Source organism: Plectropomus leopardus, chromosome 10, assembly GCF_026936395.1.
Source record: "Plectropomus leopardus strain MGB_pleo_1.0 chromosome 10, ASM2693639v1, whole genome shotgun sequence".
Taxonomy (NCBI): Eukaryota; Metazoa; Chordata; class Actinopteri; order Perciformes; family Serranidae; genus Plectropomus; species Plectropomus leopardus.
The window spans coordinates 29,408,435-29,428,048 of NC_142185.1; the positions used below are offsets into that span (position 1 = coordinate 29,408,435).

At 38.5% G+C, this 19,614-nt stretch overlaps 1 protein-coding gene and 1 long non-coding RNA gene across 2 annotated transcripts in view; one reads left to right on the forward strand and one right to left on the reverse strand.

Moving 5' to 3' along the window:
• Positions 1-19,614, forward strand: part of fhip1b (FHF complex subunit HOOK interacting protein 1B) — a 34,547-nt gene that overhangs the window by 332 nt on the left and 14,601 nt on the right. The window contains exons 2-6 of the mRNA XM_042494325.2: positions 6,384-6,923; positions 11,425-11,829; positions 13,129-13,359; positions 17,782-18,027; positions 19,444-19,611. Coding sequence (XP_042350259.2) covers positions 6,795-6,923; positions 11,425-11,829; positions 13,129-13,359; positions 17,782-18,027; positions 19,444-19,611 — 1,179 coding nt within the window. The 5' untranslated portion in view covers positions 6,384-6,794. The remainder of the gene's footprint in view (positions 1-6,383; positions 6,924-11,424; positions 11,830-13,128; positions 13,360-17,781; positions 18,028-19,443; positions 19,612-19,614) is intronic.
• Positions 7-17,890, reverse strand: LOC148188548 (uncharacterized). Its single transcript, XR_015777704.1, has 3 exons — positions 17,757-17,890; positions 8,125-8,179; positions 7-6,129 (listed from the first exon to the last, which is right to left on the reverse strand). It is a non-coding gene; the product is annotated as an uncharacterized LOC148188548 (long non-coding RNA).

Genomic DNA, 19,614 nt, shown 5'->3' on the forward strand with positions numbered 1-19,614 from the left:
ACTATTTAATTACCGACTATTAACGCGCACACACACGTCAACACGATAAACTAACCACATACATAGTTGACATTTCTAAGCTAGCTAATTATCTTTGCAGCACCAACTAGCCTGCTACATCATCTCGCTATTGAAATGCATTGATTGTTGTTTTTCCGGCGACCGTAAGCCGCTTCGGTTGGCTAATATAAGATTTGGCGCAGGATGATGACTACAGGATCAGGTGTAAAGCTCAAATGCTATTAAGATAACGTTGATTAAGCGATCAGTTTGAAGGCAAGGTCGTCCTGTTTGATGGTTGGGAGCTTGATGCGCTAACAGGCTGTCAGACTTGAAGGGGACACATGACCCCAAAACACCGCAGTGATTGATGGCTGACTTTGCATGATTGGATCAGACCTCCATGGAGAGGATCTGTGAATGTTTGCATCCTAAATTTAATCAGAGTAATGTTTTCCATGAAACTAAATGCTTTGGTAGTCATGGTAGTGGCAGAAGTGCTTAATTATTCAGTCATAACTACATCTAAAATTGAGCAGATCAGCTCTCTTTATCAAAGGCATATAGCAGAAGTTGAACTCTAATTAATTGTAAAGTACTTAAACTGATGACATTATGGTATAGATACGAATTCACTAAAGTTAAGGACTGGGTATTACATATTAATATTTGATGAGTGTTGGCCTAAATGTATCTGTAACAGAGTATTAAAAACTTTCAAGTATCCGACTCAGAAAAGCATAGAAAAATGCAGAAGGTAAGAAGCACGCAAAAGAAAAAAAGTGCATAATGCTTAAAATTTCACTCTAGTTTGAAAACTTTTTAAAATATGTTTTTGGTTTCGTTTATGTTTGCTTTTAGACTTTGTTAACTCTTCTTGAATACATTACTTTTGTATTTGTTTATTATGCTTATTGAGGTGCGATTCCTTATAAGCCCAGAGAGGTTTCTTAATCTTGCCTTTATCTTTCATTGTATTTCTGTTTTGTTTTGTGCAATCTTAATCTTAATGTTAGTTTAAAATATGTATAATATGTTGAGCATTGTTTAAAAACATTTGCCTTATGTTACATTTCAATGTATAAAACTCCTATGTTAGGGTTTTGAAATATATAAAGATGTGCTTTATGCTACAATGTACAGCACACATACATTAACAGAAATAATCTGACATATTTACAGTATGTAGATTGTTAGGAGTGAAGTTGGTAAGTATAAACTAGGATACTGATAGAATATTGCACAGCTGAATAATTGCTGTAATTATTGCATCAATTCTTGCACAGTTCAGACGGGAAGCAACAAATGCTTGACAAGAAAGCCGAGGCTTTTTTGTACTTCGTCTTTGGTTACATTTCCTGTTACAAATCAATATTTGTTCTTTTGACAATTATCTTACAAGCTTTTACCAGAACTTTCTCCCAAGTTGCTGTACAGCTGCTTTGTATTAAGACAAAAATGACAATCTGGTGCATTTGAAGTTGTTCTGTTTCACTTACACTGACACCTCTCATTGAAAGTGACATACCTCAGTAGAGCATGACTACATTTTTGGAAAGTTTTTGTCAGTGTAGATGTCTGTTACCGTGTCGTGCCTGATCAGTTCACTTTTAAGGCTGAAATCTAGTCTTTCAGAATACGTACGGATTATGAATTGTTAACTATACAGAAAAAAGACAAGTTATTCATTCCTAAAAGTAACACTTCTGAATGCACATTGAAAAGCTGGTTTTCACAGTGAGCATTGTTGGTTACAGAGTGGAAATATTTGTCGGTACGGGAGATCAGTTAACAGGCTGCTGGAAATATATTAATACATTAACAAGAAGCACACAGGTAGCCACATTTTTGGGCGTGTTTTTTCAAGATCAGCTTTACCGCTGACTTGAAATATGAAAGGGGGAGTCTGTATCTGCTCATATCTGTTTGAGCTGCTGCTATGAAAGTGTCTACCATTGCAAAGACAAACGTTTAAAAGTAAGTACAAACTGGGACATAAGTGTGAGGAACGTGAAGCAGAGATTATGCAGAGACTTGAAGCTCTGCCCGTTTCGACACCTGTGCACACCTGGATTATTCCTGCAGAAGCAGGCGTGGCTGTTTTTTCGTTGTAAGAAGTCACTGAAACTTAAGAAGTGAGCTTTTCTTTAGTTTCATTTTGTCTGAAACTGTGAGGGAATATTTTGGCCTTCAGACATGTGGTGTGAGATTATGATGAGCTGTGGTACGCAGTGTCTGATCACTAACCTTTGACTAACTCTTTCGTCTTTATGAAGGCAGCCTCCCTTTAGTGGAATCTAGTTGAACTTTGAACTCGTTTTACTGCTGCTTTTTATGGCGCTGTGTGAGACATGAAAATAAAACACATTTTTAATTTCTGTATGTAGGTCAGAAAGTTTTGACTTTAATGCCGAGGCAGACGTACATTTAAGGTAATTGCATTTATGTTGAATCATGAGCAGACTGTATTTTCAGTGCGTCAATTTGATGTAGATAAATGTGTTTTGACTCTGTGGGTTGAGTTTCTTTCGGCTTTAAGCCTGGCTATGGATTCATTTAGTGCATTTAAAGAAAAGTTGCGACTCTTTCTGAGCAACTTGACTATCATTAATTGTGACTCACCTGCTGAGTGCTGGTGAATCATTAAACTAGGCGCAGATGTTACATTTTACCTGCCTTTTTAGATACTCATATAGCTGCTGAAAAATACAATAAGTTTGGGAGTTATTGATTGAGGGGAGTCATCAGATCTGTTACTCGTGTCTGACCCAAGTCATGTGACTCGAGTCCATATTATGAGGCTATAAAAACATCTACTTTAAGTTTCTGTACTTCCTTAATAGCAGTGTGCCATTGAACTCATTAAAAAGTAACTTCTCTCCATGTTTTGTGTCAAAGTGACTAATAGGAACAACAAGTTTTAAAATTGGTCTAGTACTGACAGAGACCGCTGCAGCTGGGAAACAGGCTGTGATGTAAACACTTGGGGTGTATGCATCCTTAATTTGTTGCACTAAAAGTGTTTTTGCCATTGACATGCTCAGATTGTTATTACAAGTGTATGACAACATTATGGAAATGATCCCTACAGAGACAGACCTTTTAATTAAAGAGTGAAATTGTTTTGAACTAGAAACAGCTCCAAAATGCAATCGCCAAACCCACCAGACTCTATTTAAATAACATTTTAGTGGCTATAGAGCGAGCGTATTTTAAAATCTAACCGAATGAATTAACGCTTTATTACGACCAAACCAGAGCTGGTGGTTGTTAGAGCTGTGAAAAGACAACAACCCTTGTGAGTTATGTTTTGTGTCTTTGAAATGCTTTTAAAAAAGATGCAATTACTGTTTATTGAAATGGGATCTTGTGGGTGTGGCGATCGCTATTTCAGGGTTGTTTCTGGTTAAACAAAAAGGATCTTAGTTCTTAACAAAAACATATCTCTGTATTCGATCCTCTCTATAATGTGGTCAGTACTTACAAGAAGAATATGAGCCTGTCAGTGGCAAAACAAACACTTTCAGCGGACGTAAATTGACTGTGTGCACATGCTTTGAGCGTTTACGTTGCAGCCTGTTATTTCTGGCTGCAATGCTCACGCTTAATACTGGACTAATTTAAAACAAAAAAAAGTCTTTTCTTTTAGTCGCATAGACAGAAAAACATGAAAATAGAGTCGTGGTTAACAAAATATGGAATTAACCCATAACCCCTTTTGAACTTTGCTGGACCAACTGAAGGGGTGCAAGCAGATCCACAGAAAGATCTTTCAGGCTGTTTTAACTAACCAACGCCTGTGACATTCATTTTGAGCTAAATGCATCATAGTGAAATCACTTTTCTCCAGCTGAAACTGAACTTTGATAAGCGACTTCCTTTTGAGAAAATATCCAAAGGAAAACCTATCTTTTAAGTATCAAAAAGGGCTGTCGGCTTAAAAGGTGGGTCTCAGATGTTGGGTCACAGCAAAAAAAAGGCATCAAAACATCAAAAACACTCCTGCAGCATAATCCACCTCTCCGCTGTTGATCCATCTGTTCAGTCCTTTCCAAATAATCCTCACAATAAATCACTAAATACACCAGTTCCGGCAGATATTTTTTGAGCTATTAGGATGTGATAGCACTAGTAGTGTACTTAGCTTAAGTATTTTATGGAAAAAACTCTGAATGTTTATCAGCCATAACAGGTTGAGAATATTTGATACTATTTTTTATAGTTCCTTTCCTTGGTTAACAAAGCCAGTTTCTCTTTTACATAATGTTTAGGTAATCTGGTATCTTAAATGCATGTAAACACATAAAGACACGCTGCTTTCTTTCAGACGAATCTATGATCAGTGAAGTAAGGGCTTAGGAGTGTTAATAATCAGTGAATAATGAAGACAGTAACTAGCTGTGAGCGCAAAAAGGTGGAGGAAGAGGAGGTGTGCATCCTCTGGACTCTGGTTCAATACATATAGGTATTTTCAACAGGAGACTTGCATGCTTAAGTTCCATTTTTCAATATTTCGGCAAAGTTGTTATTAGCAAAATGACAAGTTGGAGGTTAGAGTTTGCCCAAATTGAAGTCATCAGTTCACTGTAGCTTCTGCCTCTCTTTTTTTAAATCTTTGATCTCGTGATAATATGCAAAACTGGTCCACCAGATGTTTTTCCATCAGAGAGAGCACACTTTACATACTCCTCAGCTCTGACCATGTGAATTCCCTCATATTCTCATATTAAAACTACCAAGATGTAAGTCTGTTGTCAGGATTCAGAAAGCCTATCTGAAGTTTGTACTTGAAATCAGCATTTGTTTGCTACAACCTTTTAAGAAAGGGTTACACTTTGGTTCAGGTGCCTTGCATGTAAAGTAGTAAAAAATGTTTTAACCTGTCATGTTTTTTGGCCAGTTTGTTGAAAAAGGAATGGTTGGTGAGTGGGTGGTTATATTTTTGATTCAAAAACTGAATGATTGTGAAGCAAAAATCATGAAGGGAAAGCGTACATTGTGTATTTTTAGAATTACTACAAATTAATCTGGGGGCTACTTTAAAGCAAGGAAAATGCTTAGCTTTTATCCTCAGTTCAGGACAAACAGTTACTCCCATGTACAGCAGAATAGCTTTTCCTCATGAGGACGGAGTGGTTTCCATGGTAACAACATACTGTATAGGCTTCAGCACTAATGATATATTTCTGAATGAATGGGTGCATACATTTTATACTGAGGTAGCTATAACTTCAGCATGTCTGTATGGGACCATTTCATGCTATGTTGTAAATGAATGAGTAAGACTGCTTTATGGGAAAACTGGGTTCAGTTCTCACTGTTTCTCCTTTTTGAAGTTTGTATAATATATATACATTTAATTTACTGGAGTGTACAAAACAAACATTTGTGGTTATTTTATCTATAGAAATGATCCCTGTGAAGTCTGGAGAAAACACAAATGCACTCTTGATTTTGTTTTGCTTTTTTGGATGCATAAATTGACTACATTTTGTTGTGCAATTTAGGGATGTGCCCAAATTAGTCACAAGTTAAAATAAACACACAGCCTTGCTAGTCAGAACCATAAATATTAGTTATTTGGGCTCATATATCAGCAGCATTAAAATATGACTTGGTTATTGAAATATGTGATTAAACACTTCCAAAGGCTCTTATACGCATTTTTTTGATTATGTTTAACCCTGTAGATCATATTGTGATAAATTGAATAATACTTTATGTGCTTTTAGTGTTCTGTTATTTTAGACTGCTCAACTAGTTTTAAGTGTTAACTTCTGATTAACATCAGGGAAATTAGTCATTAGGAACATCAACGTCAACCCTGTGCTGTACAGTGACATGATGTTTACCACCAATACACTCTCAGAATTGTATTGATGTTTTGGGCTTCAGATATGTATATCTGAAGAGTAAAACACTGCAAAAGCTCAGACTCATCCAGATTCCAGTCAGTTTTAGACATGGTGAAAAAATGCATGTTGGGGTGTCCAGTCACTCACCTGGTAGAGCGAGAGCCCCGTGTAGAAAGGCTTTGTCCTTGCTTCTCTGACCGCAGGTTCGATTCCAACCTTTGGCTTCTTGCTTCATGTCACCCCCTCTCTGTCTCCCTTTCACTCTGAAGCTGTCCTATAAAATAAAGGCAAAAAGACAAAAACTAAAAGCCTAGTGTGACCCACTGCCGGCTTTATATGCACAGCGACTGCCATGAATATAAAGGCTTTTACACGACATTTTCAGAGCCAAACTAAGGTAAATACAGGAAGATATTCAAGTTATATACATGAAAAATGGCGATTCCTTATTTATATGAGCTTTAAAAGGGGGATTTTTGAAAATATGGTCAGGTTTCCATGTTGATGTGTATGTTTTTGTGTACACAGAGCAGAGTGGCCGTCCTGACTGGCTATGGAGTGGTGTTGGCTTCAGACTGGATGACAGGGTCTACAGGGCGGACAGGGTCACACCGATTCTAAAGCAGCGGCGGCTTTTCTCGATGTACACTGACTGGCAGTGACAGCGCGTCTGCAGCCGACCTCCTTCCCCTCCTTTCTCTGTTTGGATACACTTTCCCTCCCCTCTCTCCCCCTCCTCTCCCCCCTCTCCCTCCTCCTCCTCCTCCTCCTCCTCCCTCCTCCTCCCTCCTCCTCCTCCCTCCCCCATCTTTTCCTTTTCTTCCCTCTTTATTTCTTTTTGCCTGCTGTTGCTCTTATACTCTGACCTATTTTTACTGGAACTCCCTCTCTCGTCTTTGAGTTCTTGTGACCTTTGACCTGCCTCTCACTGAGTCCAGTATGAGCTGGCTGAGCAGGTTGAACCCGCGGGGTCCTGGGAGTCGGTCCGGCCGGAGTGCAACCCCCTCCAGCCCCTGCACGGCTGACCCGGAGACCTGCCTCATGGTGTTTGAGAACCACTGGAGACAGGTGAGCCGCAGACACGCCTCTTTTCTTTAATTTTGATGAAATTCCATATTTTGTTGGGATGAGAACTTACTGCACACCGTCAGTCACTGGATGATATTCGCCTTCCTGATTGACATCAGCACATAAGATGACATTCACTGACGGCAGTGGCTGATATTCTTCTGATGTGTCACATCAACTTTGCGCAGGCTAATTATCAGGACGCAAAGAATAACGCTGTCCTATTGTCCCGGAGACAATGTTTGGGACAAAAGAATGCAGTGAAATTCACTACTGACATGTCAGGGGATGCACCATATTGTTCCCCTGATAATGCTACATTACAAACAACATCACGGTGTGGAAATCTGCAGAGGAGAGTTTAAACTTTAGCTTTTAGCTCAGTTAGCTGTTAGCAGTCCGTGGCCTGAGCTAACAGCTGTCCAATGCTGCATTTAGTTACATTATAAGGGCTTTAAGCTCTATTCAGTAAAAATCATGATTAAGTGGTGGATAATTATAAGGTTTTTATGATGTGTTCAAATGGTGTTTTCTAAAATCGACTCTTTTTTTGGCGAGGAACATGAATAAATACGGTTTTATGGAAACATTAGTTGATGTTTTCACAGCAATATAAAGAGATAAATGACAAGGATTCATAATATGTACAGTAAGAAGAATTCTGTGCTTATTAAAAGATAGTGTAAGGTTAGTATATAATAAAAATTGTTTTTGCTTCCCTGGCACAAAAGAAGGAATATATAACAAAAACAAAATAAAGAAAATTAATTTTTAAAAATGCATTTATTGTTTTGGTAAATGTAAAATAACTATTATATATTTAAAAAATTTGTTGTTTTAAACATCAGTACTGACCCAGAATGTAACAATCTGAGCATCCCTAATATAAACTGTGCAGAGCAACCACACAGGCCATCGGGAAGGTTTCTAAAGACATCCCCACTTATCTGAAAGTACTTCAGTGGTTTGGATTATTATGTTAGAATGGGCTTTTTTTAAAAAATAGCTTATGTAAATGTGTCACTGCTTGCATCACTCAACTACTTCATTGCAAAGCTGTGGCTGACACTATTACTGCATCTTCAGACTGCAGTGACCTGAGTGAAATTTTTTCGCAAGTGTTAGAAATAACGATCAAAAGGGTGACATCAAGACTCAATTCCTACAAAACAGAGTGTCCATTTTGAACTGTGACGCTTACCTCCCCTGAGTGAGCTGTCCACTTCTCACTCCTCTGCATCGCAACTTCATCACACCTAAACACACAGACATAATACTCATAGTTTAGATTCACTGTGACACTCTACAGGAGTATCATTACCTCTGATGGGATGAAAAAGACACGACCACAGTTTCAAGCTTTGCAAGCCTCTGCGTTAACCTAATTATTTTACAGTTTTTTTTATTGTGTTATTTCATCATTTCATAATTATTTCATCTATTTTATGGTCAGACTCAATTTTAAGAACAGGCTTATGGATGAGGAAAGGCTGTGTTAGGGCTTTTTCTGTTTATTTTGTAACATGGGGGGATATTTGGATAGTAAATAAACCTGGGATAGTAATTAATTTTTTTAAAATTGGGTGGTAAGTAAATTGGGTATGGTTGTTTGCACAGTAGTTGTAAATAAAATAATATACAAGTTAAAAGGGAAAGAAAGTGAGAAGGGTAGAGATGTACAAGATTTACTTCTACCTACTCCTTTCCGGACACTGTACTTTTGTTTGGTTATAACATGTTTTAATTTTTGGTTCAAAATTAATTTATTCATAAAAGAGAGGAAAGTAGAAATTTTTCACAATACAAGAGACTCAGCAAAAGTTTTTTCTTGATAAATGTCTTAATTAACTGATTCCCAAAATATTTATTCTATAAGCAGAAAACTGAAAAACTAAACTTATTTTCTGAGCACAAAATCTGCTACATCCTGCAAGTCACTGAGAGTGGCTGAAAAAATGTCTGCATGTGTTGTGTCCTCTGTTCTGTGTTGAGAAGCAGAGACAAAAGTAAATGATAGTGAGACCAGTTAGACTTTCAAGGCTCTTTCTGTGTTTCAGTGAATGATTATCTGACAGCAAGTGTGGATGCTCACACGTTCAGTTGGCTTCGCCGATGCCGCTGATGAGAGTGGTCAGTCAATCTGTGTACTTTACAAAGTGTGACTGGCTTTTGCCCAATCACTGACTGAACGTTTTATAGGTTAAGAGCCTTACCGCGGCCGGACAGTACGAGACGTCTGATTGATACTTATTTGTTGTGGGAGGCTCATGCTCTGTGTGTGTGTGTGTGTGTGTGTGTGTGTGTGAGGCTCATGCTCTGTGTGTGTGTGTGTGTGTGTGTGTGTGTGTGTGTGTGTGTGTGTGTGTGTGTGTGTGTGTGTGTGTGTGTGTGTGTCTAGACACTTTGCATTGAGGCTGACTAAATGTTCAAGGAGAAATCCATTGTAGAAGAATCAGATGGGAGTCTAATAGCTGAATATGTTGCAACTGTTTTGCAACATATTCATAAGATGTTAAAAGTACTCCTACATGTCGCTACATTTGTTTGGGGTGGATGGAAAACTGAAGCACCTTATCAAATTTCTGAAATATAAATTCTCTGTGGAGGGTAGAGGTTTACATCTTGATAGATCGGTTACATGTAAATGGATATGAGAAAATAAAAAAAGAAAACAAGTGGTTTTGTCGGCTAGTGTGTTTTTACAAACACAAATTTGTATTGTGCAACATTATCAGAAATTCACAGCTCATACATTTATCACAAACTTCAAGCTGCTGAAACCCAGAGAAGCACATCTCCTATCTGCACAAGCAGATCTACTGATTCATCACTGCTGCAGTCATGCTGACTTGCTGACTGATAGACCACTTGAGAAATGTTGCAAAGCCTAGTATTTTTACACCACAATTCTGCAATTTTGTTACATTTTATCTTATAGAAATAAGTGTTGCGGTGCCAGGAACGACTTAACATTGCATTTATACTATTTGTCACCCTATTTTAGATTTTAGCACATCACACATAATGATTTTTAACAGTAAAGGATCATATAAAACATATTTTTAATGCATTTTTGTTCATTAAAAGGGGCAAAGACTTACAGATTTGACAGTCTAACATATTATCCATGACAGCAGGTCTTTTTCGCAGCAGCTACTTTGGCTTGTTAGTAGAAAAACACGGGCGTTACTACTAACTGTGATCACAAGGCCCAGTATGCTATGACACTGTTAGAAATCACTCCTTTCTTCACTCATTCACTTCTCCCTATATTACACTTTTTAGACTACTCAATAGTGAGCAACTAAGTGTTTGTGAATCGTCATTTTGCGTCATCACCGACAGCCAGAGTGTCACAGCCTAAATTTTCCTTTTTTTAAATAAAATGTTCCACATTGCACTATGGGAATGTTAGCAGAAATAATTGTACATGCCATGATGTTACTGTTTTCCTTCCTCTTGGAAATGTTGAGGGCACAACAGAGTATTGATTTCACTCTTAGACACTTGAGACTTAAATAAACTGGCAGACAGTAAACACGGTGGTTTCGGGCACAGCCACTGTGACAATAAGCCGCAGATGATACCCTGAAACTGAAGGAGCTAAATGGAAATCAGCCATCATTAATGCCCTTATTTACTACTGAGCTGTTCCTACTGTGACGTGTCAAACTGTCCAAATAAATGAACTTAACCAGTCCGATGACTCTGCTGTCATATGCATGCTGAATTACAAACTGCAGAACTGGATTGAAAAGCCTGTTAGAGACAGACCTTTGATTCTCTGAATGCACCTGATGGGGCCCGACACAAACACCAGCCATCAGGCTCTCACCAATTTTCCTGTTGTTGTATGAATTAACAAGGTTAAAATGGACTTTAACGTCCTCTGAAAGGTATATTACAGTGCTCAAATTTACAAATTCACATCCACTGACTTTGGCACAAAACTGACTATTGACCATCGCACCCAGTGTCACAAATTATGTTACTGCAAAGACTTAAGTTAGCTTCAGCTTGTAAATATACATTTTTTTACAGTAAAAGTTTGGGTCCCCGATAAGCCTCAGGCCCACAACTGCTTCGGTGTTTCAGACTCAGGTTGGGCTTAGACAGAAACTATGCGGGGGTCATGCAGGGTTGAGCTGGATTTTTTGGGCCCGATCAAACATCCAGTTAAAGTTAGCGGTGGTGGGGGAATCGATACGGCATCATATCTCGAAATTTACAGAAAATTACTCGAAATTTCTCATAATTTACAGCTGACATAAGGTAATAAATCACAAAGTATGTTAGCAGAATATTTAGCATATGGCAAAATGTTTTGAATCACAAGAATATTGTATCTTGATTTAAGTATCGCGGTAATATGGTATCATGGGGCCCCTGGGGATTCCCACCTGTAGTTAAGAGGGCCCAACTTTGTTACTCTTTAGCTCTGCATACAAAGACAGAACTGTTAGGAGTTAAGCATCGCGCTTAAACACTGTTCCTTTTTTAGGTCTCTTGGGTGTTAGAGCAGCACGAGCCTTCGTCCTCCAGTGACGACCTGACGGCAGTGAGGAATCACACCGACCAGATGTTATGTCTGCTGGCAGAGGAGCGGCCTGCTGAGAGCCCAGAGGGCGGCGCCGGTGTGACACCCATGGGCCCCATACTGGAGCTAGTGGTCACAGAGAATATTCTGGAGTGCCTGGTTCAGTGGCACCTCCGCCGCGGCTTGGACCCGGACAGCCAGGGGGCATTGCTCAAGCTGTTTGAGATGCTCATTGGCCAATCCCAGCAGCCTCTGCTGCAGCACACAGCCGTCCTTCACCCCCTGCTGAGGCTGCTGGGAGCCTGCGCTGACCCAGAACTCGGTTGTCCTTCAGCTCTGGAGAACAGCCTGGTACTTCTGCTCAACCAGGTACTTTCACCTTCAGTCTGTATGTTTCTCTAATGTTCTCTATTTACCTACAATCTGCACGAGAAGTTGTTAGTTGGACTTCAAGACAAATTTGCAAAATGTAATCGGAAGATGAGAAGAGACATATATGATTATTGAGACATACAAAGAGCAGATAACACACACTTGACTATTTTGATCACCATTACAGATTTTTTTGTCCTGACAGTCAGGATGGAGCTCGACTATGATTAGAGTCGTGTCGCTAGGCAACTCCAGAAATTCCAGTCGCACACTTTAGGGGGAAGTTTGCACTGCAGGAAGTTTACCTTATTAATTCAGCTGCAGTATGCATGTAAAGGGCAAAAGGAGAGAAATTGTTAAATTTGGATGAAATGGTGAATTGGTTGTTAATTTTATATGAGCTCTGCACTAAAACCTCATGAACCGAATTATAAAATAATTCTTAATCGCTGCGAACCAAACTGTTTTAAAGATTTTGTGTCATTTTTGGACAGTTTTCCTTTTTCCTAGTTCTAGTCCTAAAATCAAACTTACTTAAAATAATTCCTGAGGGTGAAAAGTAGCCACTGGATCAGAAGGCAAACTACTAAAATAATTAAACACCACACACTGTGGCTTTTATGTCTCGACAGTTAATGTAGGAGCCATGAAATAATTTATAAAGGAGAGAATTTTGTTACATTAATATTGATTTGGGGTGGTTTATATTTTGGTATTGTTACATGCCTTTTGTTAGTGTTTTGGGATATTATTATTTTTTAGATTCATGATTATGGTAATTGGGAGACTTGTGTCACATGGATTTGGGCAGTGACATTTATAATCTATATGAGTATCTGCTTCTCACCTGTGTGAGGTTGACAGGAGAGAGGGTGAAGTGGGTTGCCGTATTTTTTGTTGACCGCACCTTTCTTTTGATCGATGTATTTATTTTGATTCTAAGTTTGTCACCATCACAGTGAGTCGATTCCTTTTCATTAATACATTTTTTGAACATATTTTTTGGATCCTAGCGAATCTTTTTTGTTGGCGTGTCAGACAATAGACCAATAGCTACACAGTCATCACCGACTCACACAGACCCTATAAGACTCAGAACAACTTGAGATAATCGGACATGACAACAAATAACTACATATATTTGGCTCAACAATCGTTATGTTTGTCCTGTCTTTCATGGCTTCCCTGGCTGATAACTTGGAAACTTGGAGATTTCTTAAAATAAGATTATTTTTTTGTTATATTTTGTCCTGCTTACATTACAGTGCTGTTTTTAAACTCTATAAATCCCTTCAGGTCTGTGTGTCTATGGCCCGGCAGCCTGTGGTTCTCGAGATGTTGTTCCGTGCGGCGCCGGCTCAGCAGGGCTCCACCAATCTGCTCATCTTCTCCCTCCTCGTGCCGTTCATCCACCGGGACGGAGCCATCGGACAGCAGGCTCGAGACGCGCTGCTGCTGGTTATGGCGGCGTCGGCGAGTCACGAGGCCGTCGCACGTTACATCGCAGAGAACTCCTACTTCTGCCCGGTGAGTGATGGTTCAGATAAGATCTATGTCGTTATGAAAAGTGTTTTTGCTTTGGACGTTGACTGGGGTTTTAGTAAAGGATGTGGTTACAGATGCTTGTAAAGCAGGTTTTCTTCCTGTCCTGAGTTTTTTTTTGTTTTAAGGTTCTTAGAGGAATTTTGTCGATTTTCCTTTAAGAGATCTTCAGCTACAAATGCTTTTGTGGCTCTGACTGTTGACACAGTGTGTGTGATATTGGGCTTTACAAAAACTGGACTTGGCTGTATTTATTTCACAACAGTGGGTTATATATTTTGTAGTATATATATTTTTTTAGTATATTTAGTGTTTTCTAAACTTAAAGTAAAACTAAAGGAGAATTTTTAATATTGTGACCACAGAAAATGAGGTTAGAGGTTGTCCTTTAAATAAATAAATAAATAAATAAATAAATAATGGTATACAATAACCAAAACATACTTAATCACATAATTATTTTTCTTCTTTCATTTGAACCTTCCATAAAAAAACATGAGACAACACTTGAGTTAAAAAAGACTCAGGACAATAAAACTAAAATTATTTTTCTTTGAATGGAAGCTTCAAGGATCCTGAGAACAATAATTATTGAATATTGCAAGTTTATATATTTATAACTTAACTTAACTCCATGTCTGCCCAAATTACCTCAAGAGGCAGCTAAATCATGCAAGAATCACAAGAAAATCTGCCCTGATTTGCTTCATGGCCTGTCACAAAAAGCTTCTGCAGTAGAAATGATATTGCCAAGTCTCTACCAGTGGACACAACTTTACTGTCGTGCAGTATATACCGTCATACCGCTGTTACCCTGATTTGTTGTTTCCTTATTTTCATCCTGGTTGGCATATCTTTGAGAGCTGAACTCACAGGGATAAAATGAAGCTTTAATCTAAACCTCTTAAAAAGCCAGCGAGGTAGAACGTCCCGACTCATAATCAAGCATACATTAATTATCCTGTTCAATTGTTAATAATCCTAAAAGTAGGGCAGAAATCCCATCATGTGGGTTTGATGGTTTTTGAACTTCCTCGGCGTTCTGTCTAGTTTTCACTTTCCATCCACAAAATAAAAAATCAACCTGAGTTTCTTCTGAAGAGAAACATTTAAAAATGCAGACATCTGTCTTTCATTTTCTTTTATGTAACCCTGAACTATGAGGTCAAAAACCTTTTTACTCCACTCTTTCACATACCTAAACAATATTATCAAACTGATCCATATTATTGAAAGTCATTTTTAGCTTTTACAGAAAAGCGCCACAAACATTATATACACATGAACATGACCTGATATTTATAACTGAGGAGCGCATGTTATCTGGGATCCCTGCCCGCTTATGACAAAGCTTTTAAAAAAAGAGATGTGGTGTGTGTGTATGTGTGTGTGTGTGTGTGTGTGTGTGTGTGTGTGTGACAGAGAGATGTGTAATTCTCATGCATCAGTGATGGTGCGCGGTAGTGTAAGGGGAAGGACGTGACTTTGCACTCTGACAGACGCTTCATCCTTATCTACATCCTATCAGATCTGCCTCAACTAAGACAGCTTCCTGTAGTCCTCTTGAAAAATACGCGCCTCGGCCGACATCACGCTCTGATGTTGTAAAATCCTCCGCATCACACAGACTCCTTCATGCTGCCGCTGCTTTACTCAAAACAACTAAACTGCCAGGATGTCTAATCAACAAATGAAACTAAACCACATAATAAAATGTAGCAGCTCATGTAGCAGGTTTACAAAACAATGAAAACAGAAATGATCTTCTATTAATTGGAGATTTTAACCCTTTAATTGTTCATGTATCCTGTGAGATACGGTCATATGACAGGCTGTGGGGGGAGCAGCATTAAGTGGGTGCTCTTTCTGTCATGAGAAACTCTGAGGGGGGAGATGGGTCACCTACTTAGGTCATGTGACTTAATGCCAGCATTCAAAATATACTGGTCACTGGTATCAAAGTTCAAAATGTCATCCTACATGAACAAATTTGATGGCCATGAGGTACCTGCTGTTGTTTTTTTTATGTTCAGAATATTTTGGGGGCAATTTTGTTTAAAAAAAGGTTTTATAAGGATGACTTTAAATGTTCTTGTTGAAAAATAATAACTTGCTTTATCATAATGTTGATAATTAGGCATTCAGTGTGTGAATCCTGGAAGCTACTTTGACCAGATAAGAGTAAAAAAAACAGCAATAATAACTCACAGATTTACCTGTGTTTTTAGGCCTGTTCTCTACAAATAATCAATAATATAGGTGTGAAGCACTGATTGCTATTTATTTGTTGTTCGTATTGTTTTTCTTCCTGATGGTTCATCAGATTTGGAGGCGGCTGCACAGATTTGTGTCACTGCACCAGACAAATTTTCCACTCCACTAACCACGGCTATCTGTGATAGGATATTGATAGTGTAGCGGCACCACAGTGAAGACGATAGTATAAAAACAGTGATTTAATGTTTTATTTATAAATCTTAATAGACTTCGTTTACTCAAAGATTTGACTTGTTTTGAGCATTCAAAGCATACTGTATGTAAATAACAATGGCTCAGTTTTTTTTTAAATTTTGTTTTACTTTTTAAAAATTTTGTATGCAAACATAAAAGAAAGTAGTTATAAGTAATTATTTGTTTATAAAATCTTTACAAAGTTGGCACATTCATTTTTCAATAAAGGGGAAAGTGTTAAATTTATACCCTGAATGGGCGATGTATCTTGGGAGATATAAACTGTAATGTGTAAAACTAAAGGTCATATTTTGAAAAAAAAAAAAAGGAAAGAAAATCAGTTAATTTAGCCTAGAAAATGGCAATTAACTAATTTCTTCAAAATATACGTTCCTGCCCATTTCAGGGCAGACACATATAAATAAATTTAAAAAAAAAAAAAAAGGTTATAAAAGACTGTTGTGGAAAACGAGGGAGCTGTGATTGCCTTTGTTGTTGTAGTTTCTTCCAGCTGCCACTAGCTGGTATTACAGAGCCATATGTTGCTGATTGCACTTTATAATGTTTTTCTGCTAAAGAAGAGTGCACTAACTCGCTGGATTTAATTTGAACGTCAGGACCATCGTTCTAAAGCTCAACTAAATCTACTCACAATTTACAGCAGAATTTTAGCTTCCAAACTGCATCATGAGCGTGAACGGTGTTGCGTGATGAGTATGTCTGTATATCATATTTTAATGCTGTGGTCAGTAGTTATCTCCTCCTCTGCCTGTTCACTTTGGTGTTTAAGAGCCAGCTCAGCTATTTTCTGCTCGCCCTCCTTCCAGCAGCTTCAGTCTGACCTACTTACAGGCGAGAAGGACCAGTGGAGGTGGCATCAAGGACCGAATGCTCCCCTCTGCTCGAGTCTTGCTATTTTCTCTCTGTGCATGCTCACACATACTAATCAGCTTTGTTTGACATTTTTGGGATGTAGCGACAGATTCTGGGACAGCTGTAACAGCCTTCTTATTGTGTGGTACTGTAAGCAGTGCTCATCACACACTCACTCATCCTACATCCTCAGTGCGTAGCTCTTTTTTGATGAACTTCGATCAGTGAATTGTTTGCATTTGCTTTGCTGGACTAACAGATTCAGATTCCTCTATCATATATTTTCAAGCAAAACAGTTTCATAAATGTCATCAGCTGTTGTCAAAACACTATGTTAAATGAAGGCTTTTCCACTCATGTGTTTATATACTGTGAAATCATTTTGCTTATCAAACTCCCTCCTCTAGACTGCATTAGGTAGGTGAGCTGCTGTACATATCCGTAGAGTCATTACTGGTGTTATGAAAACAACATGTTTGAGCTACGAAACGACAACACTGCCAAGTATAACGTACAATATAAACCTGCCACCTCTGAAATTAAAACAGGGAGGGTTTTGTTCTATTTTCAGACCATAAGATATATTACAGGATCTCTTATAGAGCTGCAATTTTCTATTACTGTAAAGTCCTGGATATTTTCTTGATTAATTTATTGTGTCTTTATATACAGAAAAACTAATAAATCGAATTCTCACTCATTTTTTAGTTTTCCAGAGGGAACTGAATAATGAATGAACGGATGACACGCGGACCATGGTGACACCTTAAAATAGCTATCTTTGTCAGAACAAACATCCAAAACCCAAAATATTTTGCTTGATAATTCATTTAAGTGATTAATTTATTATCAATAGGTGCTGATTAATTTTCCATTAATCTGTTTATCGATTAATGGTCTTTTTTTTGTTTTTTTTTCATGTTTAAAAGAAATCAATGTATTTGTTTGTGAAAAGCTGGGGGAAAAAAACCCAAAACATTGGGCTTGAAGGATACCGGCACATTTTTCCTGAGTGTTTTCAAGCAGCACAGTCACCCTCTGACCCACAGCTGTCTCACCTGAAGCCTCTCCGTCTCCTCTCAGGTGTTGGCGACAGGCCTCAGCGCTCTCTACTCCTCGCTGCCCAGGAAGATTGAGGTCCGGGGTGACGACTGGCACGCACTGCGGCGGGAGGACTGGATGGGCGTGTCATCACTCGTGCTGTTCATGAACTCGCTGGAGTTCTGCAACGCTGTGGTGCAGGTCGCTCATCCCCTGGTCCGCTCGCAGCTCCTGGACTACCTCCATAACGGCTTCCTCGTACCCGTCATGGGCCCGGCACTGCATAAGGTAAGAAAGGAGTGACAGTCAGAAGGAAGATCACGGTTACTTTGGATAATCACAAACTGTAAGAATCACAGATTCCACGCTTCACTATTCAGGATCAGCTAATCCATTGCACTTGTGTCCACGTTTTTTAAAGCAACATCGGATTGGATCTTCCTCATCCTGATACAGATGTTTCAAGATTACGAAATCCAGATAACCTGCTCTCTAAATGGGACTAGAACTACATAAAACAAAACAATGTAGGCTGACTGTGTAAAGAACGACAGGCAGAACAGCCAGCGGGGAGTCACTTTAGTCTTTATGTTTAAAGAGACAGAAAACAGCATGGGGGATGCTTTTGTTAAAAACTACCTTTGACTATGTCATTGTAACTATTAAAAATCAATGACTGAGAGGTAAAATTTAGTTTTTTCTTTTTGATATTGACAGCTATTTAGGGACAAAATCCCTTAATATCTACTTTATCATTGTGATGGTTAAACAAATCAAGTGCAAAATATAATAGTTTTTATTTATATAGCACATTTTAAAACACAGTGTACAAAGTGCTTTGATAAAAAAAGCAAAGCAGAGGCAAGAAACCTCAGAGGCGGTAAAACAATAGAAGTTAGTCCTTGATGCAGAAAACACGCCAGACAAGAGTTAAGGTAAAGTTAAACAGGAGATTAAAGGCAGAAACATGTTAGAAAAACACAATAACAAACTTAAGGCAGTAGACACAGAATATTAATAATAATTATAAGCAGGTTCAAGACAGAATAAAAAGATAAGTTAAAAGATAAAATTAAAAGACAAATTAAATGTCTAAAAAATGTAAATTTATTTGAACAGTTTAAAAGTTTTATTATATTTTGTTCCTGCAATCAGCCCTGAATCCACCCTCCTGCTGGGATCAGGATGAATAATCCTGAAAAAAAACAACTCTACTAAAACAAATAACTACCAGCAATATCTGTCAGTGTGGAAAAAAAGTATTTAGTAATTTGGGTAAACTTACCCTGAAAGTCAAACAGGATCGGTGGACCACACGGATGGAAGTTGACCACTTGTTTATGGCTCCTCTTGAGTAACTGAAGATATTTTTTATCATATCTGAAGTGAATAAGCAGAAGAACAATTGTGTGAACTTATTTGTTTGTGGGACTTTCTTCAAAAGATGACTCAGAGTGTGAGTCAAAGCAAAAAAAAAAAAAGACTCCACAATATTTGGAAAATTGTCTTATTGACTGTTTTTAATCTTAGACTTTGTCTTATTCACAGGACAGTTGTCTCACTGCCCTCTCTCGCAGTTTTGATTCACATTTCTGTGTGTGTGTGTGTGTGTGTGTGTGTGTGTGTGTGTGTGTGTGTGTGTGTGTGTGTGTGTGTGTGTGTGTGTGTGTGTGTGTGTGTGTGTGTGTGTGTGTGTTTTTGTAGTCGTCGGTGGACGAGATGATAGCGAGCACCGCCTACCTGGACCTTTTCCTGCGCAGCGTGTCGGAGACATCCCTCCTCAAAACCTTCCTGCGCTTCATCCTACTCCATCGCCACGACAACGACACCATCCTGGACACGCTGCTCACACGCATCAGCAGCAATTCAAGGGTA